The sequence below is a fragment of the Bison bison genome, unplaced genomic scaffold (assembly GCF_000754665.1).
Source record: "Bison bison bison isolate TAMUID 2011002044 unplaced genomic scaffold, Bison_UMD1.0 scf7180017864473, whole genome shotgun sequence".
NCBI classification, from domain to species: Eukaryota; Metazoa; Chordata; class Mammalia; order Artiodactyla; family Bovidae; genus Bison; species Bison bison.
In genome coordinates, this window is record NW_011495034.1 from 17,991,156 (window position 1) to 18,011,022 (window position 19,867).

A 19,867-nucleotide genomic window follows, 5' to 3' on the forward strand; every position below is an offset into this window, starting at 1 on the left:
GAGGAAAAGGTTAAAAAAAAAAAAAAAACCCATCTGCCTTTCTTGTTCACTTTTCATAATTTCATCTTTTGATTTGTCCACTTGCTTTTTCTCACCCAGACTGATCAGTGGGGTCTTCATCAAGTGCTTCCAACATGCCTGGCCTGTGACGGGCAGTCCCATTTATAAAAAGAGCAAGAAGGGTAAGCAAGGCCAGGAGAGTCAGTGTTTAAGGAAGCCTTTGGCTTGAAAGACCAAAGCTCTGATAACTTGATGGCAGCAGCAATAGTACACAAGGGACTGGTTCATTTAGAAAGATGGTTTATGCAAAACACCTCAACTTCTACTCATGGTACAAAAGTATTTAATAAGTGCCATGTCGGTACAGAAAAACACACAGCCTGTAGCTCATCCTTTAAAACCAAAAGAGTCAACTGGTAGAGATTCCTATTTTTACTTTAAAAATAAAAACAAAAAACTAAGTACACATTGGGAATTGAACTACTACATTTTTTCTTTCACTCATGTTTTCCGGCCAGTAATGTTCTATCCAACACTATAATAAGACAATGTACTGAATCTAAGCAGTATGACCAGTAAAGCTGTTTGCTATCTCCTACTCGTGCTAAGCTAGATCATGGAATACTATCTTGGTAGGGTTATTTTGACAGCGAAAAAGGAAGTGCAGAGCCCCTACCCCAAACCTAAGGAGCTGATTTACACAGAAAGGGTTTTAAGCAAACCTGCACAAATACGAACATGCTCTAAGAAAAGGATATATTTTAGACTACTTCCAGCATACATTCATTGGCACCCAGTAAATGGACCACCAAGGTAGAAAGCATTTTAGCTTTCATAGCACTAACAGCTAAAAAGCACACAGCATATAATACTTTGATCTTGAAGTGGGTAATCATGGAAGTTCCAAGATTGTATCCACTAGGTTAGCCTGAGTATTCATCTATAAAAATAGTTTTTCAAACACACGTAAACGAGGGTTATGGAAACAATGGGACCACATCTGGACTTGTAGAAGACAGTGATACAAAGACTGTGCATGTAAGACTAGGAATTGATTTTCCCATGTTAGCTTTTAGGTAAAGGAAATCTCTGTAAGTTGATTCCTACTAGCTGTGATGGTAGGATTTTCAGAAATCTTGAGATGGGCAGCTAGCTGCAGTTAACCCCTAAATAAATCCTCCCAGTCAAAACCCCCACTGAGGCTGTAGGACTCAAAACTGTGATCCATATAAAGAGCTGTGAATGCACGAAAAGCCTCCTGGGATATGTAAGGCCTGCTGGGCCAAGAAGAGTTGATGATGGCGAATTTTCCCAACATGGACACCCCGACATGAATGCTGGGGACAGGCATCCCAGGTAGAATGCTGGACTTGGGTGTGCTGCAGGACCAGACTCTGAAGCCTCAGAGAGGGGTCTACTAAGGGAGGAGTACTAGGGTTACCAGAAACAAGAATGTCTTGTCCCAGGAAGGTCAGGTAATTATCTTCTGACCCATCAACACTTAACATTAATGAAGAGTTGCAGAAGAGTCAGTCTTTCCAAGATGTATTCTTCTGACATCATTAGCCAAAGCCTCTCCCAGTCTATTGAGCTGGTGACGTCCAAAAGAGCCCAGAGCCTGAAGTGGGACCTAGGGCCGCAGATTGTTCTGGGAGGCTGGCACAGAAGATGATTTGCAGAGTGAAGTCACCACTAAACCACTGCTCAAGTCCAGTCCCCGGCCTTCTTTTTCCTACAAGAGAATATCACAACTTTAAGAGGCAAGGGACAGAAGAAAGTCCTTTCTAGCTCTGACTGGGGAGGGAGATGCTTAGGGTGGGAGGGCGGGCCACCAGGGAGCACACAGGAAGAGGGAGGATGTGATTTTGCATTTTTGTTCAGCACTGGTCACTCAAAAAATGTACCTCTCAGGGTGCACTGGACCCTGGAGGTCCAGCGGTTAAGCCCCACTGCAGGTAGCATGGGTTTGATCCCTCATTGGGAGAAGTAAGATCCTGTGTGCCAAGCAGCAAGGCCAAAACAAACAAAACAAAAAACACCTCTCTTCAATGAAAAATATTTCCTTCTCCTATTAAGATCCTGCGTTACAAGAAAGGCAAGGCAATTAAGACTTGTTTTTTGGCTTTGTCCTTTTGATTATACAGGGACCCTGTAAGATGCCTGGGACCTTTGGTTTCACCAAAACTATGAGAGTGTAATTCTTCATAAGCGCCCCGGGCCCCGGCCAGTGGGGGACAGCAGCTGCTCTGCTGGCACGTTGCTCGCTGTCTGGCTGACACTGGCCAGTCTTACAGCGGGGCGCACAGAGGGTGGTTTGTGCCTGACAGGTCCACTTGGAATTTTCTAAGTGGTTCACTGTAGCATAACAGACAAGAAGGACTTACTGCTCGGTAGTCCAGAAACATTTCTTTAAAAGCCAGGAAATCCGTAAATGTGAGCAGCATGTCAAAAATGTCACCAGCCACTTCATCTTTATGGTGCCTGCGAAGGAAAAGGGTGGTTGCTTCATGAACAATTGATGACACAGACCATCTCCTTGAGATTTCCTTCAAAGGTATGGAGGGCCTCCCACCCAGGACCTAACCACCAAGTGCTCTGCAGCTTCATGTTCAAGCACTAGGGGGGGAAAAAAGGAGGAAGGTCTATGAATTTTCAGAGTTGAGGAGGAGCAAGGTACCAAGAGGTTAAAAAAAGTCAACTTCAACTCACTGTAAAGTTGTAGTGAAAGCCGCCATGTTAAATCCAGGAATCCGCTCCAACAGCTGTTCTTCTATATACTTTTCTACCAAAGAAATCTGTAACAGTAAAACTTCTTTTCAGAAAGCCTGTTCTCCAGCCATTTGCAAACATTTCTGTGTGCCTGGCTCCCAGCTCAGAGCTGGGGGCACCAGAGAGAACCCAAACCCAGCTCCTCTCTTCAGTGAGCTCATCCCACCCCTGCCCTCCGCCCTCCAGGGGAGAGGTGTACGCAGGTAATTACACTGCAACAAGAGGAATGCTCCCAGATGGATAGGGTTAGAGAGCAGAAGGGCTCCCACCCCCCATGGCATGAAATGAAGAGTGGAGTAAGTGGGGGCTTTTCTGCCTGGGTAGACAGAATCTGTGGAAAGAAACAGATGAAAAAGCATACAGTGAAAGGCAGTCATGGATCTGTTACAAGCGGAGGCTTGGCTTAAGAAACTTTAACCAACTCTGCCGTACTTTTGCATTCAAGGAATTAAGTCCTGGAGGCTCAAACTTCTCAGACAGAGGAGATCCTAACAGGAGGCTGCACAGGGCCTTGGCATATACAAAGACCCAAGGGTCCAGAGCCAAGGTTCCTGGGTTATAGTTTGGTTTTGCCACCAACTGGTTTTCACTTTTATCTAACTGTCATGCACACTTGATTGAATTACGTAGTAAGAAAAAATAGTGTGTGAAAGTTGAAAGGTCAAAAGTATGTAAGTGCAAGGTATGGTGAACCCATATACTGTAACTGAAAGCAGGATTATGATAAAGTCAACCATGTTTTTAAAATAGACGAGATTATTAACTATTTGGAAAACAGCCCCAAGAACTATGCAGAGGAAAACAATAGGTAATGAAGACTAAACCCAATTCTAATTAGACTTCCTAGCAGAGTGCTGGTGGCAGATTCTAAAAATTGAGCAGATTTCAACATTATTTGATCCTAAATTCATATTTTAAAGAAATCCTAAATTCATATTTCAAAGAAATCCTAATCTCCAGTAAGAATAATAGGAACCCACTTACATATTCATTAAAAATAGGTGTGTACGTGAGCTTATTCTCTTCCGTGTCTTCAAACTCCTGGTAGTACTTGTCCATGAAATTCCTCTGTAATAACTGGAACTCATCATCTGAATCGCAATAGGAAACATATATTCTTTTTAACACGTAGGAATTAAATGGCAGCAGAAAAGTGAAAGTGAACTCACGTCCAACTCTTTGAGACCCCATGGACTGTAGCCTACCAGGCTCCTCTGTCCATGGGATTTTCCAGGCAAGAGTACTGGAGTGGATTGCCATTTCCTTCTCCAGGGGATCTTCCCAACCCAGGGCTCGAACCCGGGTCACCCGCATGGTAGACAGACGCTTTACCGTCTGAGCCACCAGGGAAGTCTTCTTTCTAAATGGCCAACCTTTAGGAGTGGGAAAGCTGAAGGTGTTAAGGGTAAAGTTCCGTGGTATTAAGAGCCTTCACACTATGTGCAACCACCGCCACCACCCTCTAGTCCAGTTTAAACACAGCCAGACAGGGCAGGGTGGCTTAGGAACTCCACAAACCGTTCTCTTAAATTCAGCTGCAGTGGTAGAAACAGTGTAGTGATTAGATGGATGGGCTCTGATAGAGGCTAGACTACCAGAGTTTAAATTCCACCTCAGCCACTAACAATGGGTAACCTTGGGCAGGTTAATTTCTCTCAGTCCCAGTTTCTTCAACTTCAGAGTACCTATCATAAAAGATTGCTAGGTGGCATTTAGATGAGGAGTCACGTACAGTGACTGAGTCATAGCAAACACTTATTAGGGTTTAGGGAATTTCAACAACCAAATAGAATATCATTTCCAAAACAAAAGGAATGCTTCACAAATGGCCTAGACTTAGGAATAAATGCCCTGGGCTTACAGAAAGTTCATTTCCCTCACTGCACACAGGGTTCTTGTAGAGGCCAAAAGAACTCCAGGTATTCCTCAGCATTCACCAGGAATCCTCTGATCGACATGGGACCTTAATGGTGTATCTTCATCTGTATTTAGGAGTTAAGGTCATGAACCTTTATAGGACCCAAAGGTACAAAACTGAGTCAAGTGATTTTCACTAAACAAGACTAACAAATACAGCTAATAACACTAAACAACAGTGTTCTTTTCCTTATTCTCAGCAAACTTAAAGTCACCCATACGAGAGATTTTTTTCAAGTTTTTCTCTCCCACACATTTTGTCTTAAATGACAGATGCCTGTTACCACTTATTACTTAGCAGGACCTATGGATGCCAAAGTGAAAGTTGCTCAGTTGTGTCTGACTCTTTGCGAGCTCATGGACTATACAGTCCATGGAATTCTCCAGGGCAGTATACTGGAGTGGGTAGCCTTTCCCTTCGCCAGGGGATCTTCCCAACCCAGGGATCGAACCCAGGTCTCCCGCATTGCAGGTAGATTCATTACCAGCTGAGCCACCAGGGAAGCCCAAATGAATCCACAAATAGGAACTCAGGACCTAGGAAAATATGGAACCAGCTGAAGCATGACACCTTGTTCCTCATGGGCACGTGTGCTATGGTTACCTATTACACTGCTCTATGTCACAAAAATATTAAGACTCAAGACTACAAACCGCTCTTACTCTCTGAAATAAAGTAGTTAATATTTGCTGAAGTTTTGCCATGAGCCCCATAACTCCAAGGTACTCTGTTACCTGAATGAGTCCCTTCTGGGGACTGAATCTATGGTAATCAATTATTTTCAGGAGTAGGGGCTGTATGCCTTTAAGGCAAACAACAGGACGGCTTCCTTCGTATTTCAGCATGCCACTTTCAACATTATATGCAGCATGATGTTTTCTCTCTTTTTAAAAATTAACTCTCCAAGTGGATTTTCAATGTCGTTAAAAGCAAGAGTCTAAAAACTAAAGAGCCGGAGTAGGGAAGCTTACCCATGATAATGTCCTCTAAATATCCAACCACAGCATCAAATTCTGCATCAGAGGCGGAAGAGCTGAAAAATAGACCTGGATTAGATACTGTTTCAGCTTAATTCCTCTCCCCCCACCCAAATGTACTCTGGCCCTTTTCAAATGAATTCTCCATCACCCAGCTTAAACAATTAAGAATGATTTACTGTTTAATCTAGCAGTTGTACACTGAAGAAAACACATTTTACACACCTGTGACATCGAAGTTTAATGTAGTGGATCTACTTTCAGAAAACTGATGGGACACAAGGAGTCACGAAGGGACAAATAAAAGGGGTCAAGGCTCACATCAGACATCTTAAGGCTCCTCACATTTATTTCCTGTGGGTTCTACTCACCGCATCTTCACTATCACCCCACATCAATCTACTTGTGGGCGGGCGTAAACCTGGTGCGGTCAATACACAGGCCGGGGTGGGGAGGGACAAATTAGAGTCCCTGGGGATGGTGGTGTGGTAGTGGTGGAGGGTCTTCTGACCCGCGGTCGGGCTTCAGCCGCTCAAACCCACCAGGTTTTGCTGACGACTAAGGACTGGAGACCGGGGGATTGTGACAGAGGCGTGTATCATCGCGCAACACCACGCTGCGCTCCTGTCCTCCGCGCCTGAAACCCCGCTGTTGCCGCAGAGGCAGTCTACCGCGGGAACTTGGGTGGGGTGGGTAGGGGGGAGTCTTGTTTCCCACCCCCACTGAGGGCACTGGTTTCGCAGGGCGGAGGCCTAAGCCAAGCGCCAGCAGCCCCGGCCTTCAGCCTCCCGGGCTCGGGCGGCGTGACTCACAAGGACAGCGCGAAGCTCTCTTCCTCTAGGGCGTCCATCGTCGCCGCCGCATCCACTGGGCGTCGGGGAGCGGACCCGTTCGCCTTCTACCTTTGCCTGCGGCCCGGGCGCAGCCTCTGCTTTGCACCGCAGAGCTGCAACCGGCATCCGGGAGGCCTCGCCGCCGAGGCCACAGCCGGCTCACGGCCTAGCCGGTTAGAGCCTGCACGCGACGCCCCAGCTTCAGGCTCCCCGGCTGCGGCCACACGCCGGCCGGGCCCCCCAACCCTGCCAGGCCTAGCTTAACTCGCCCCTACCGCCGCTGGGTCCAGCGTCAGTTACCACGCCCCGCCTCCCGTCACCATGGCCACCGCGACCCTTCCGCCTCCTCGGGGCTCCTAGCAACCAATCGCAGGCCTGCGTTACCCAAAACCAGGGGCGGGACAAAGATAGGGAAAGGAAGTGAGGCAAAGGGATAGAGGGTAGCGAGAGGAAACTGGGCCGCATCCAGCAGGTCAGGGACTCACTATCGTAAACTCACGCTGTCGGACGATTAAAGCCAAGATGTACCCAATGCGAAGAGAAAGGAATGGAAGCCCAGAGAGAGCCTCTATTTCCCCACTTGCTACTTGGGAATGAATTACAAGATTTAAGAAGATTGAGTCATTCAAATTGGTTTTAAGAGCACTGTAAATCGAAAATCTTTTCAGAGTCAATCCCTTAGCTTTTGAGCCAGGTAGTGCAGACATTTGATTTTCGAGACAGTTGCTCCCTCTCGTGGAACTACCACGAGACAGCTACCAAAGCCAACCCCACAGCAAGAAGTGGATGTCCTGTAATTTACATCATGAACATTCACATCAAAAAGATTATTTGGCAGTAACTCGTTTCTTGGGTAACTAGGCAAGATTAACGTTGACAGAACCACTTTGAGCAACGCAATCAGGTGACTTTGCTCCAGGATAAGCCCCCTCCAAAACTGCCCAGTTTTACAAAAGGGTACCCTATACCTGTTCTCTGATTGGATCACTAGACATTGTGTCTTTTCGGTTGCATTTTATTTTTTGGCCAAATGTGTGGTACATTTTAGATATGGTTCATGTTTGATCTGTGGGTCAGATGGCCAGCCTGAATGGGCAGATATCTTTAAATGAACGTAAAATATCTATCAGTGGGGTGTGGAACTAAACTCGTTACCATGACACAGTTGTATCTAGGGTGAGATCAGTTCTCAGAGGTACTATCTCTGTTTAGTACCAAGTAGAAGGCAGGCATTCAGAAAGGTTTGGTAAATAACCAGACCGAGTTAATACATAGGATCAGAGCAGAGAAGGAAACTTGATTCCATCTGTTCTGGTTATCTAATGCTGTTACTCGGAGAAGGCAATGGCACCCCACTCCAGTACTCTTGCCTGGAAAATCCCATGGATGGAGGAGCCTGGTGGGCTGCAGTCCATGGGGTTGCTAAGAGTCGGACAGGACTGAGGGACTTCACTTTCACGCACTGGAGAAGGAAATGGCAACTCACTCCAGTGTTCTTGCCTGGAGAATCCCAGGGACAGGGGAGCCTGGTGGACTGCCGTCTATGGGGTCGCATAGAGTCGGACACGACTGAAGCGGTTTAGCAGCAAAGCTGTTACTAGCCACCCAAAACTTCCTGGCTAAAAAAAAAAAAAATTTATTTTGCTCAGTAATCTGTAACCTGGACAGGACTTGGTAGGGACAGTTCGTTTCTGTTCTACTTGGCATCAGTTGGGGGTAGCTGGAATGGGGCTAGAGAACCTCTTCCAAGAAGCTTACTCAAATTAGTATTAGCTGGAACAGCTCAGTTGTTGATGTTGAACGGAGGACCTGAGGGGTAGGGGGCTGTCTCAGTTCCTCTCCATGTAGGTCTTCTCATGGATATTTGGGTTTTCCCACACCATGGTGGCTAGGTCCAAGAATATTTCAAGAGACAGAAAGTGGAAGCTGCCAGTCACTCAACCGCCTGAGGCCAGAAACTGGCTCAATATTTTCAGTCTCTGCCTTGCTATATCCCTAGGTCCTACTTCCTTTTTTTTTTTTTTTTACTAATGTTACTCCTTCAGTGACGTTTCTCTCCTTCCCCTTATCTAAATTAGGTTCTCCTTGTTCTTTCTCAAAGCACTCAACAAGTTATTACAATAAGGAAAAACATAGTTTTCTCCCCACTACCAGACGTCAGCTCCACAAACAGATCTGTTTTTGCATACCACATAGTTGCAGTGCCCGAGATATATTAGGTGTCCAATAAAGGTTTGTTGGATGAATAAGTGATTAACCTTGCTTCTGAATTCTAATACTTGATTCTATCCTAACCTGGAAAGGATAAACCTGAGTATAATATCTTGGAACCTTAGCAGCAGATACCAATGAAAGTTGTGATATCTTAAGTCAAAAAAGGCAACAAATGTTTTATTTATTCAATGCAAATTACTGTATTTACCACAAGCTAAAGAAGAGAACATATATATATATATTTATATATATATTTGAATTTATGGAAGACTAAAGACATGGAAAAAATCCAGCACCCCAACAAGTACAGCCAGGAAGGAAATCAGCTCTGTAATAGGACGATTTAATGAACTACAAACAAGAAAGGGTGGGGAAGGAAGAAAAAAATGTGCATTGAATTTAAGACATTGTAAAACTGAGAAGACATATTTACTATTCAAGTATAAACTCAGTAAGGACTTGGCATAAATTGAAAGGCAGCTGCTGAGGTACACCATTATAAAATAAGTTCTATGAATTTACAATTCTACCTTCCAATTTTCTGGGAGAAAAAACCAAACTCTTGAAGGTCTTCACCAGAGACCCTGAGAGGGAATAACACTTTTGATGAAGACATAGTCAACAATCCATGACTGAATTTACTATTCAAAAACATGTATTTATTTTAAACAATAGGAATACGTGCTCTCAGACTGTCCGCTAAGAGTTTTTGAGACTATTAGTTCAAGAGTTTCAAAGTATATTACTTCCAAAAACAATACTGATTTTAAAAAATTATTTTAAACAAAAACCAAAAAGACCTGATTTGATGGTACCTTAAAAATACCTTAAATACCAAATTTTCTCCAGTCTAACATTGCAATTAATTTAAGAATTCCTCCTGCATTGTTAAAACATTTTTTTTCCTCACAAAATGTGGGTACTGAAATTGGATAGAAACATCATGAATGTGAAAATACCACCAATTTTCTGCAGTTAAAAAAAAAACCAACTAGCATGTTCTTTGGGATCACTGAAATATCAAAAATTGGGTTTTGTTTTTTTTGTCTACAGTCTGTGCACCCTCTTTCAGGCCCTCCATGTTGCTTGTAGTACTGACCTGTGGGATTCTAGTTTTACAGCTTCAAGTCTTGCAGTGCAGTATCCATGCTTAAGATACCAGTGGCTCTCTGACCAATGGGAAGTGATGCTTTACCCAGAAACGCTGTCATTTACTTCTCGATAATGACTTTTGCCCAAAATAAAAACTTTAGACTATGAGACAAAACATCCTGTGTTACACAAGCAAATGAACCCAACCTGGAGAAATCCAGTGTGGTTTCAGCACTCAAGAGGGCATTGTCTCCTGTTGCTTTTCATGGAATTACCATAGGCCTAGCTACTGGCATTCAGCTTTCCTTGGCCTTAAAAGGAATTTCTCAGGGCTAGCAGGTTGGGTTAGATTCTAGGAGAATTTTGTCTTTGATAAACTATCATTTTTTTTAGCATAAAATCTGGCCATGGCTATAAGTTTCAATGTGCATACAACTGATTAGAGATTTTTTTCTTTGTTTTTCTTTTCAACATTGGCTGGAATTGAGTAGAAATAAGTCCATGAGGCCTCTTCACGTGTGTCATGAGATATGAGAAATCTGTCTGACTCTAGTCACTATTTCTTTCCGACACAATGGGCAGGTCTCCAGTTGCAAGGCACAATCCATGCACAGATCACTGAGGAGAAAGACATAGATACCAGTTAGGTCCGTTCTTCAAAAAGTCAGACTGACGATGTGCTGACTCAATGGAGCATGTTAACTGAAAGGGTAATAATCACACATGGCTGAAACATTAAGTAAATATATAAACAGTAAGTCTCTCTTCCACTTCTGACCTTCAATCTTCCTCTTCTGAGGAATAAGTTAAAAGTTCATGTGCATTCTTCCAGAAAGTCTGGATATATACAGCCTATGCATAGAGATGTGTATCTGTAGGTAGAAATACAATGCTATTTTTTTCCCCCAGACAGTTAGCTATCTGTCCCATTATCATTTGTTGAACAGTCTGTCTTTCACCAGATTTGACATAATGTCTTTATATTTTTCTTTATAAGTAGTATTACTTTTGGGCTTCTGTTCCATTACTGTGTCATTCTTTTCATATATTGGGACAAAACTATTAACTTTTTTTCCCCCTCAAGGTGGCATTTTACACATATTCTTTCTCACTGTTTTTTTTTTAATTTTTAAAAATTTATTTATTTTTGGCTACACTGGGTCTTCGATGCTATGTGCTGATAGCAGGCATCCTTGTCTGGTCCCTAGCAACTCTTGGAAGGCTTCTAGTGTGTCCCCCTTAAAAAGATGCTTGTGTTTGAGATATGTTTTTTTATATTTTAAAGGAAGTATCCATCCATCCTTAATGTATACTTTTATTTCCTATATCCATTTCTGTTTTGTAGTAGTCATTCGAGATGGATATTGAATTTTTAGCATTTTTGCAGAAAGTATTAATTCTCTGCTTCACTGCCCCTTGGCCTACTTGAGAAATTACATTTGATTAAATACATTTGAGAAATTACATTGATTTCCTATGTTGCACTAATCTTGCATTCCTGAAATAAACCCCTCTTGGTTGTGTTGCTGGGTACTAGTTGCTGATAATTTAGGATTTTTAGGTTTATATTCATTCATTCATTTTTGTGTTTCATCAGCTTTTTGTATGATTAACATGCAGGCTTTGTAAAAAGATTGTGACTTTGCTATTTTCTCTGTGGTCTGAGAAGTTTATATAGAATCCATCCATTCCCTCAAAGTTTGAAAGAATGTACTTGTGAAACCACCTGGGCTTTTAGCGGGGAAGGCAAAGGGGGAAAATAATTTCAATTTCTTTCATGGTATTAATAGTAGGAATGTTTAGATTTTCAGTCTCTATTCTAGGGGGTGGCTCATGTCATTCTGTTTAGCCAGATTTCCTTTCTTAACCTCTACTCAATGGAACTGTTGCTGCTGAAAGTGGAGCTAGACTTTCTTATAATTCTTTTAATTTCCTATTCCAACTTTGTTCTAGATATGTCTAGTGTGGAGACTGTGGTCATACTTAAGATACCTGATTCTAAGTTTTTAGATTTCAGCCCTCTTTCATGAGTACTTATTGTGTGCCAAACCACCAATAAGGGCCAGAGCGTTCAAAGAAGAATAAGCCCAGATCCTGAGGAGTTCTGGGCTACAGAGTTGATTCAGGGAGACCTGGTAGCTAAAGCTATGTGAAGAATAAGAGCAAGGCAGTGTATGGGGTGGGCTGAATTACAGGGAGCTGGTCTGGAACACTGGGATAGAGGTACTGCTCGTATATAATCAGCACACATGCCTGGGCCAGGCCAGGGTCAGCACACTGCCCAGCTCCTCTTTCCCCTTCTAACCTTAGTTGTGAGGCCTTTTTAGGGGACTGTTTTACTTGCTACTCTTGCTGATGTTTAAACACTCTATTGTACAGGATCCAGGCTGTCCTCATTTTCTAAAAATGCAGAGTGGTTAGATGGTAGGGTGGTGCTGCCCTCTCAATGCTGAGGAGGGTGAAGAGTAAGTACATGAGAAGGCTCTAAAATGAAAAGGGATTTCCTAAGAGACCTGTAATTAGCATTAAGTCTTATACATTTTGGAATGAAAAATGTGTTAAAAATAAAGTCCTGAGTAAACAAAGTAAAACAAAACAAAAACATGGGTCTTCCGTATCAAGAAGGCTCTTCTATTTCAGGTACTTTCTGGAAGACAGACTTGGCAAACTCTGAAACCTCCTTCAGCCCACTTTGGATATTATGAACCTTGATGAACAGCTAGGGAACTGGTAACACTGTAAAAGCAATTCAAGAACAGGTAGAACTTTGTCTACTGTAATGTACACAAGAAGAAATAACCAAACAAACCCTCTGACCTGTGTCCACATGGCTTCAGTTGCGTGTCCGCTACCTCATCGCAACACAGGGAGCAGCAGTTTTCCCGGATACTGACTTGCTTCAACAGAGCAAGACGCCTGTGCCTGAGTAGAAAACACAGTTGGAAGTTCATTTTATCAACAAATAAGTGGGGTCAGTGAGCAGTGATGCATATGAAATGCCTTGAAAATGCTCTGTACATGGGAGTCATTCCCTAAGCTCTGTTCAGTAAAGTTTTCACACGAGACATCTCATTTCAATCTTACAATGATTTTCTAAAACAGAAAATGAAGAAGGCTGGTCATTCTCATCTTACCTGGGGGCTCAGCTGGTAAAGTGTAACACATACACAGAAGTAAACTGCTTTCCTGAGTTCTGTGGTGGGAGCTCTAGCAAATTAATCAAACCAAAGGTGGAGGGCATGGGAGCCTCCAGTTACAGTGAGTTGGTCATGACCTGGACTTGTGACTGGCATCTAAAGTGGGAGGAAAGAGCAATCCTGTAGGACTGAACCCTTCTCCAGGGGGGGTCTGAAGCTATTTCCAGGTAGATGGTGTCAGAATCAAGTTCACTGCTCAGTAGTATTGGAAAACACATGTCAGACCATTCTGGTAGCAGGAAGAGTTGTAAGAGCAGAACTTTCTAGTGCAAAGACCTTGGGGCTATAGTAGCAGACCTGGTCTGTTTCAGGAGCAGCAAGGAGGCCAGGATGGCTGAAGTAGCAGGAGCACAGGGGAGAGTGCAAGAGGTCTAAGAAGTACTGGAGGAGAAGAGGGGACAAATTCTACAGCGTCTGCTGAGGTTCAAGGTTTTACCTTAAGTGAAAGAGGAAGCCACTAGAGTCTGATGAGCAGAGAAGTGCATGATCTGATTTATGTTGTAACAATTATTCTGGAGGCTGTGCTGAACAGACTGAAGGGGTTAAGGTGGGAACAGGGAGACTAGTTTGAGGGCAGGAACAACCCAGGTAGGAAATTGGAAGCTTTAGCCATGGTGGGAGCAGGGAGAGGGACCAGAAGTTGTTGGCTGGGATATATTCTGAAAGTACAGCCCATAGGATTTGCTGAACAATCCGTCATAGAAATGGCAGAAACTCATACTCTGCCTTGTCAAGGATCCTCTAGGACTACAGCCAGGGAAACAGAATCGACAATGGAGCTATTAACAGAGAAAACCGTAAGACAAGCACGTGGCTGTGAGTGGATGACTTTTGTAGCTGAGAGGTGGGTATATATATATTTATATGGTGCTTTACTGTGCTATTCTTTTTTTCTTTCATGTGTATTTGAAGTTTTCCATAATAATAAGTTTTCCATAATAAAAAGTTTAAGAAGAAGAAGAAAAAAAAGAATGAATGGAACAAGAGGTAGAGACAGAGACGATTTACAATATGGAACAATTTACAAAATGCCAAGTAGAAACAGGGCCCTGATCTCCTACCCTGAAGTCAGAAAAGAATTCTATTCCTATGAGTAAAACAGGCAACTTTGGCATTAAAGAGGCCATTTAGTTAGTCTCCAACAACTTCTGTGTTGGTGTCACTGTCACAGAAAACAAAATTCCAATGCAGCACAGGACTGCCAAGCTGGTAACTCTGTTCTTATCCAAGGCAGACTGCACTTTGGGCACCAAAATCTTAGGGTACTGACAGTACACAGAAACCACCCATAAAAGATGACTTTCTGATAGTTGGTGCCTATTGCCATCTGACTTTTGGAAAGTTTAATTCTGCAGGGGTGGTTAACTAAATGCTGAAGCAGTTTTAACTAAGGTCAGCTTCCAGGGGAACTCTTAGATGGATCAGTTGGAACTTTCAGGGTGTAGGTGAGAAGACAGACCTGTTTATGGGCCGCATCCAAGAAAGGCTACATAACCAGGTGATGGGGTATGGCAGATGAGACAGGTGTTACTTCACACTTTCACCAGGAGGAATTTAAAGTTCTTAGCGTCCCTGTCAGGTGCTAAGACAAGATGAAGAGGAGTTCTCAGAATGAACCTCAGATCTCTGAGCTGGGAAATAAATGGCCCTTCAGTTCTTGGGATATTAAAAAGGCTCTGTTGCAACAGGCAGGGCTGTCATCACTCTGTGACATTTTCTGGTTCATCTGGAAACTGCTGAGCCACTCTCAAGCTTTGGGACACTGAGTCCAAAGTAAAGTACAGCCCAGAAGGGCTTGTTACAGACCTGCTTTTTAAGCCAGAACAGGAGCTAGGATTACAACGTTACGTTATAGACACCCTTAAGGGCGCAACAGGCCAACACTGCTGATTCCTTACCTTGGCAAAATGATTTTCTCTTCAGCTGTGAGGAAGGCGTAGTCATTAAAAGTGCTAAATTTCATAGACGGTGGATATTTGAATGGTTTTGCTCCAAAATTGAACTCACATTGCTGATATGACATGAAACTAGCTGCTGCAAAAAATCCAGATCTACAAATAAAAATGAGTAGAGATCAAGAGAATTCATAAAAACAAAGTGAAGGTCATACACAAAGCGGTCTTCAGAAATAAGCTGGAGTAAGAAATAAGTCAGAATAAGTCGTACCCAGGCAGAAAGAAGGGTGGCATTCTGTTTACTAAACTAGACGGCACTATTAACCAGAGAATATCCTGCTCTTATCTTCCTATATCAAACTCTGGGAGAGTTCTAGGTTATGATCAAATGAGTCCCCAATTACTTGAAGTACAGTGATTTCTCACACAACTGACTATATAAATGGACAGTCTTTTTTTTCTTGAGAGAAGGACATTCCATGCATCTACTTGAATTTTTGATTGAGAGAAGGTACTTACACAGTAGATGAAAAGACTTGCTTCTCAGGAGGCAGCTGGTTGCCATTTAAAAAGAAGATCATTTGCTTTTCATTCAAGTCTAACAGAAATCCTACCGTGTCTCCTAAAGGATGAAGTGGAATACTGTTAGGACGGGAAGATTCTGCTGTCTCAAGGGTTTTGATATCATTGTATTAAGTCTGTTTTTGTGGACCTATACTCAACATACTTATCTTGCTTCTTCTGCAACTGATCTGACCCCTTTACATCAATATTTGGAAAGGAAAATGCTGCCAATTAATCTATGAAAAGTCATCAATTGTAAGATGCATCCCAATTTCAAAGATGTGAAATGTGGGGGCAATGTGCATTCTTGGACCAGTAAAACATGGTAAGATCAAAATCATGAACTTTGCTTCTCTGCTGAGATTTAAAATTCTGAGAGGGAATTCCCTGGTGGCCCAGTGGTTAGGACTCTGTACTTCCAATGCCAAAGGCAAGGGTTCAATCACTAGTTAGACAACTAAGATCCCTCCTACAAGACTGCATGGCCAAAAAAGAAAAAAAATTTTCCAGAGGTTCCATCTGCTACCGTATGACTCTATGTCTTCAGTACAAGGTGGGGTGCACCAGGAGGCCCCCTGAGAATACCACCCTTGATGCTGTGGTGTGAGGCAGAAAAGCCCTGTTTCACTGTATTTAGTTGGGGGTAAAAAGACTCACTCATCTTAAATCCTTTGCTCTAAGTGTTGGACAGATCAACTGTGTGGTTCTAACTATGCTGGTTTGAATCTTTCATAAATAAATGTTTTCATGGGTATAAGGCCTTGGATACAGCAAACCAGTTGGAATACAAATTGAATGGGGCAAAAAAGATGAGGCTGTTGATAAGATGTATTCTTGCTAAAATCCTCATGCTTTGACTGAGAGTCCTGGTAGCCTCTACCTTTGCAGTGTCCTGAGCCTGATGTCTGGAGAGCTGAGGCTGGGCAGATGTTTTTGAGGCCAAGAGTGCTCAAGTCAGCCTGAAAAGTTGCATCTAGAGGGGCCCAGAATGTGTCCACTGAATAGTGCCAACACTCTGAAGAAAATCTCATTTTATTGGCATTACAATTTCAGTGTCCTTAGTATCTCCACAGCTGCTCTAAGACATATACCCAGAGAGGAAAGTGGAATTCATATTAATCTGAAGAATCATATGAATCTTAATTCATATTAATTAATCTTAATTAATAATTTCCCCACTAAATTAAGAATTTTATAGTCTGAAATGTTTTGCTGAAGCAAGGGCTCCATCAGAGGTGAGTATCAGGAGAGTACTGTTCTACCTGAGAGTACTACCACACCCATGGTAGGGGATACAAATGCTAATATCCCTTCCCACCCTTAATCTTTTTCCATCAAAACATTTTTTAAAATTAATTTATTTATTTTAATTGGAGGCTAATTATTTTACAGTATTGTCGTGGTTTTTGCCATACACTGACATGAATCAGCCATGGGTGTACATGTGTTCCCCATCCTGAACCTCCCTCCCACCTAACATTCCATCCCTCAGGGTCATCCAAAACATTTTAAAGCCTAACATAATGCCTTGTCAGAACTAAATGTCTTAACCTAGTTGATAAATTCATGAAGGAGAGGAATGCATACCTTCTTTCCAGCATGGGTGTAGGTGCGGCTTACTTCTGGCGTTGTACCAAATCAGCTGCCGGCAGCCGTCGTATGCACAGGAGTATTCATCGTCTCCGATGCCATAGCCTTCCTGGAGGGAGATAGGGCCCAGAGATTAGTGAGGCTCTGCCTGCTGTGTTCTGGGAAAAGTTAAGTGTGTCTTTTATAACCATTAAGCTGGTGGCTGGAATTCTAAGCTTTCTAGATGAAGTGAGAGAGCCTATTATAGTTCTTAGAAGGTACCAAAATTTTGACATGGAGTCAGAAGACAGTATGACCTCACCAACAAATACTTCCCAAGTTTCACATCTGTTAGTTTATTTAATTCTCATGAACCACCTTGAGGCTGAGAGTATTGTATTCCGTTTTAAGAAGAAATAAAGTCTCAGAGAGGTCAACCATCTTGCCCAAGAACACATTACTAGAAAAGTCAAGTTTGGACCTTGGGATTTTCTGATTCCAAGGCTGGTGTGGGCAAATACCTTTTTTGCCTGTAGTACACTTCAAAACACCCCCTTGCTCAGAGATGTTAAACCTGGGTACAACAGAGAGGCTATTGTGGGTAATTAGCAAACAGGTATTCCGAGATATCTGAACATTATATAGGTTCTTGGCAACTTCTTTTATTACTTATTGCCTTTTAATTGTTTAATAATTACTTTTATTGTTAACATAAAAGGGTGGTAAGATCTTAAGAAATTATTTTGAGCAGTTATAAGAAAAAAACAGAACGAATAGAGGAAACATGCAGACCAGACAATTGCTATCTTTAAGGCTCAATGGTGAAAGATTCTAGTAGAGAAGGCCACTGAAAATGTTGCCCAGATCCAAGTAAGACTTCAGATCCTGGGGATGGCCTACTTATTCTGTGCGATAATGCAATCAGAAGATAGACTGGAACGAGGGCTCCAACACACTCCTTGATTACTTGGACCACAACATACCGAATTCGGATGTGTGTTCTCCAAAGTGAGAATTAGTTGTTCCGAATGCACTGCTCAGACTACTCAAAGGTTAAATGAACCTGTGTAAATTCTCAGAATATTCACCAGTCTATTAACAGAAAGAATGCCTTGCTATCCCGTTCAAAGCCTGAACAAGTAAAAAAAAAAGTAACGATAAACAAGATAACTATTCTGTAGGTGACCTGAATAAGACCTACCCTTTAGCTTCTCAGATTAATGATCTATCTCCAAGCCTAACACTTCATCATCTTTTCAACAGCAAAGCCCAATCAGTAAGAGTTAAAATAAGAGGCACCACGAATGGACTTCAAATTTTCAGAAACTGGGTGTGTCCTAGGAAAGACTAATTCCACAAAGCCACACCGTGTCTGTACAGGCAAAAAGATTCAGAATCACCAGAACAACGTCCATAGGAAGCAAAGTTTTAAGTACAGTAACAATATGAAAATGCTGTATTTGGGGAAAGATATATCAGACTTCATCAATTTCTAACCAACCAGTACTTAAGTCAGGGAAAAATGTTTTATTTTTTAAGGAAAGAAATTAAGTCTATCTTAATTTGGATAGACTTATCTGGAGGGATAAGAAAATAGTATTCTAAGTTTCTTAAGAAGCCAAAGTTTTTGCAACTCTATGGCAGAAATTAGTTTCATCCACGAGATAAAATGATCCAGCTTCATTGGCCATTAAAAACAAAACCTGCAACGTTCAGTCTCATATATACTACTCTCAGACCTGCAGTGTGCTGCCATGTTAGGAGATACACAATTTATAAAGCTTTCTCCCAAGAGAAGTCCATATTTCTTCTAGTCTTGGGACAAATTTTTACTTCCAAATGAGACAACTAGCTAATTCTCTGAGATTATCCCCATTTTCAAATGTAAAGAACACAATTATTGAAGAATAGGAAGGGGAATGAACTCAAGTCCTAGTTTCTTTTTGTCCCAGTCTTGGTTTCAGTTTTCTTGCCTGTGAAATGGAAATTATAACAGTAAAAACTGTTGTGGGAATCAGATGATAGGCTTTAAAATGAAGTGCTCTGGAAATTAAGATTTTTTAAGTCCTAAAAAAAATCATCTTAAGGACATAATTTGGAGCAGACTATCTGTGTAATTGATACTACTTTCTTTAAATCAGTCCCAAAGTTGGGCACTAGAAGACTAACTGGCATTGTTCTCCAGTCCCACTTATTTTTGACTATGTGGTGCCACCAAAAAAGCCTCATTCTTCCAGGTTTTAATTAAGGCCTAGTCAACTAGAAGGCCCTGCAAAGGGAAGGTTCCCAACAAAAGCAATGGCCGTTTAGGGTCCAGTTTTCCATCCTGGACAAAAATCCAGACCTGCCCTTTCCATGGGCCCTCTTCCTCTAATTTGTCTCTTTCCAGTGAGCAGTTTAGTAAAATGTCATAAACAATTCCAGGATGCTGTACAGCCTTGCTAAAAGGGTGCTTTAGAAACTATCCTTATGGCAGGCCAAGTTTAGTTTGACTTTGTTGGATCACTTCTAAAACCCATCCTAAGACCTTACATATGGGATGGGAGGCTATATTATTTATTTATTTATAATTGGAGGGTAAGAGGCTATTCTAGTCAAGGCTATGGTTTTTCCAGTGGTCATGTATGGATATGAGTTGGACTATAAAGAAAGCTGAGTGCAGAAGAATTAATGCTTTTGAACTGTGGTGTTGGAGAAGACTCTTGAGAGTCCCTTGGACTGCAAGGAGATCCAACCAGTCCATCCTAAAGGAGATCAGTCCTGGGTGTTCATTGGAAGGACTAATGTTGAAGCTGAAATTCCAATACTTTGGCCACCTGATGAGAAGAACTGACTCATT

The 19,867-nt window shown here is 42.2% G+C and overlaps 2 protein-coding genes across 2 annotated transcripts in view; both read right to left on the bottom strand.

The window, feature by feature from the left end:
- Window positions 1–326: 326 nt before the first annotated feature.
- On the bottom strand, window positions 327–6,821 carry ARL2BP (ADP-ribosylation factor-like 2 binding protein). The gene is made up of 6 exons (XM_010861895.1): window positions 6,477–6,821; window positions 5,659–5,720; window positions 3,754–3,860; window positions 2,710–2,795; window positions 2,385–2,481; window positions 327–1,732 (listed from the first exon to the last, which is right to left on the bottom strand). Exons 1-6 carry the CDS (start codon window positions 6,512–6,514, stop codon window positions 1,631–1,633), a joined length of 492 nt encoding a protein of 163 aa, XP_010860197.1. The 5' UTR covers window positions 6,515–6,821; the 3' UTR covers window positions 327–1,630.
- A 2,041-nt stretch (window positions 6,822–8,862) lies between these two features.
- RSPRY1 (ring finger and SPRY domain containing 1) overlaps window positions 8,863–19,867 on the bottom strand; it is a 37,901-nt gene continuing 26,896 nt past the window's right edge. Inside the window, exons 11-15 of the mRNA XM_010861896.1 lie at window positions 17,047–17,158; window positions 15,415–15,517; window positions 14,899–15,051; window positions 12,621–12,725; window positions 8,863–10,421 (exon numbers count right to left, since the gene is read on the bottom strand). Of these exons, the coding sequence (XP_010860198.1) occupies window positions 10,325–10,421; window positions 12,621–12,725; window positions 14,899–15,051; window positions 15,415–15,517; window positions 17,047–17,158 (570 nt within the window). The 3' untranslated portion in view covers window positions 8,863–10,324. The remainder of the gene's footprint in view (window positions 10,422–12,620; window positions 12,726–14,898; window positions 15,052–15,414; window positions 15,518–17,046; window positions 17,159–19,867) is intronic.

Excerpts from the sequence above, each read along its gene's own strand:
- ARL2BP (XM_010861895.1), bottom strand. The coding sequence starts at position 6,514 with ATGGACGCCCTAGAGGAAGAGAGCTTCGCGCTGTCCTT. Across the intron at positions 3,861-5,658 it reads TTTAGAGGACATTATCATGG|ATGATGAGTTCCAGTTATTA; the intron begins GTAAGCTTCCCT and ends ATTGCGATTCAG. Across the intron at positions 2,482-2,709 it reads GCTTTCACTACAACTTTACA|GCACCATAAAGATGAAGTGG; the intron begins GTGAGTTGAAGT and ends TTTCCTTCGCAG.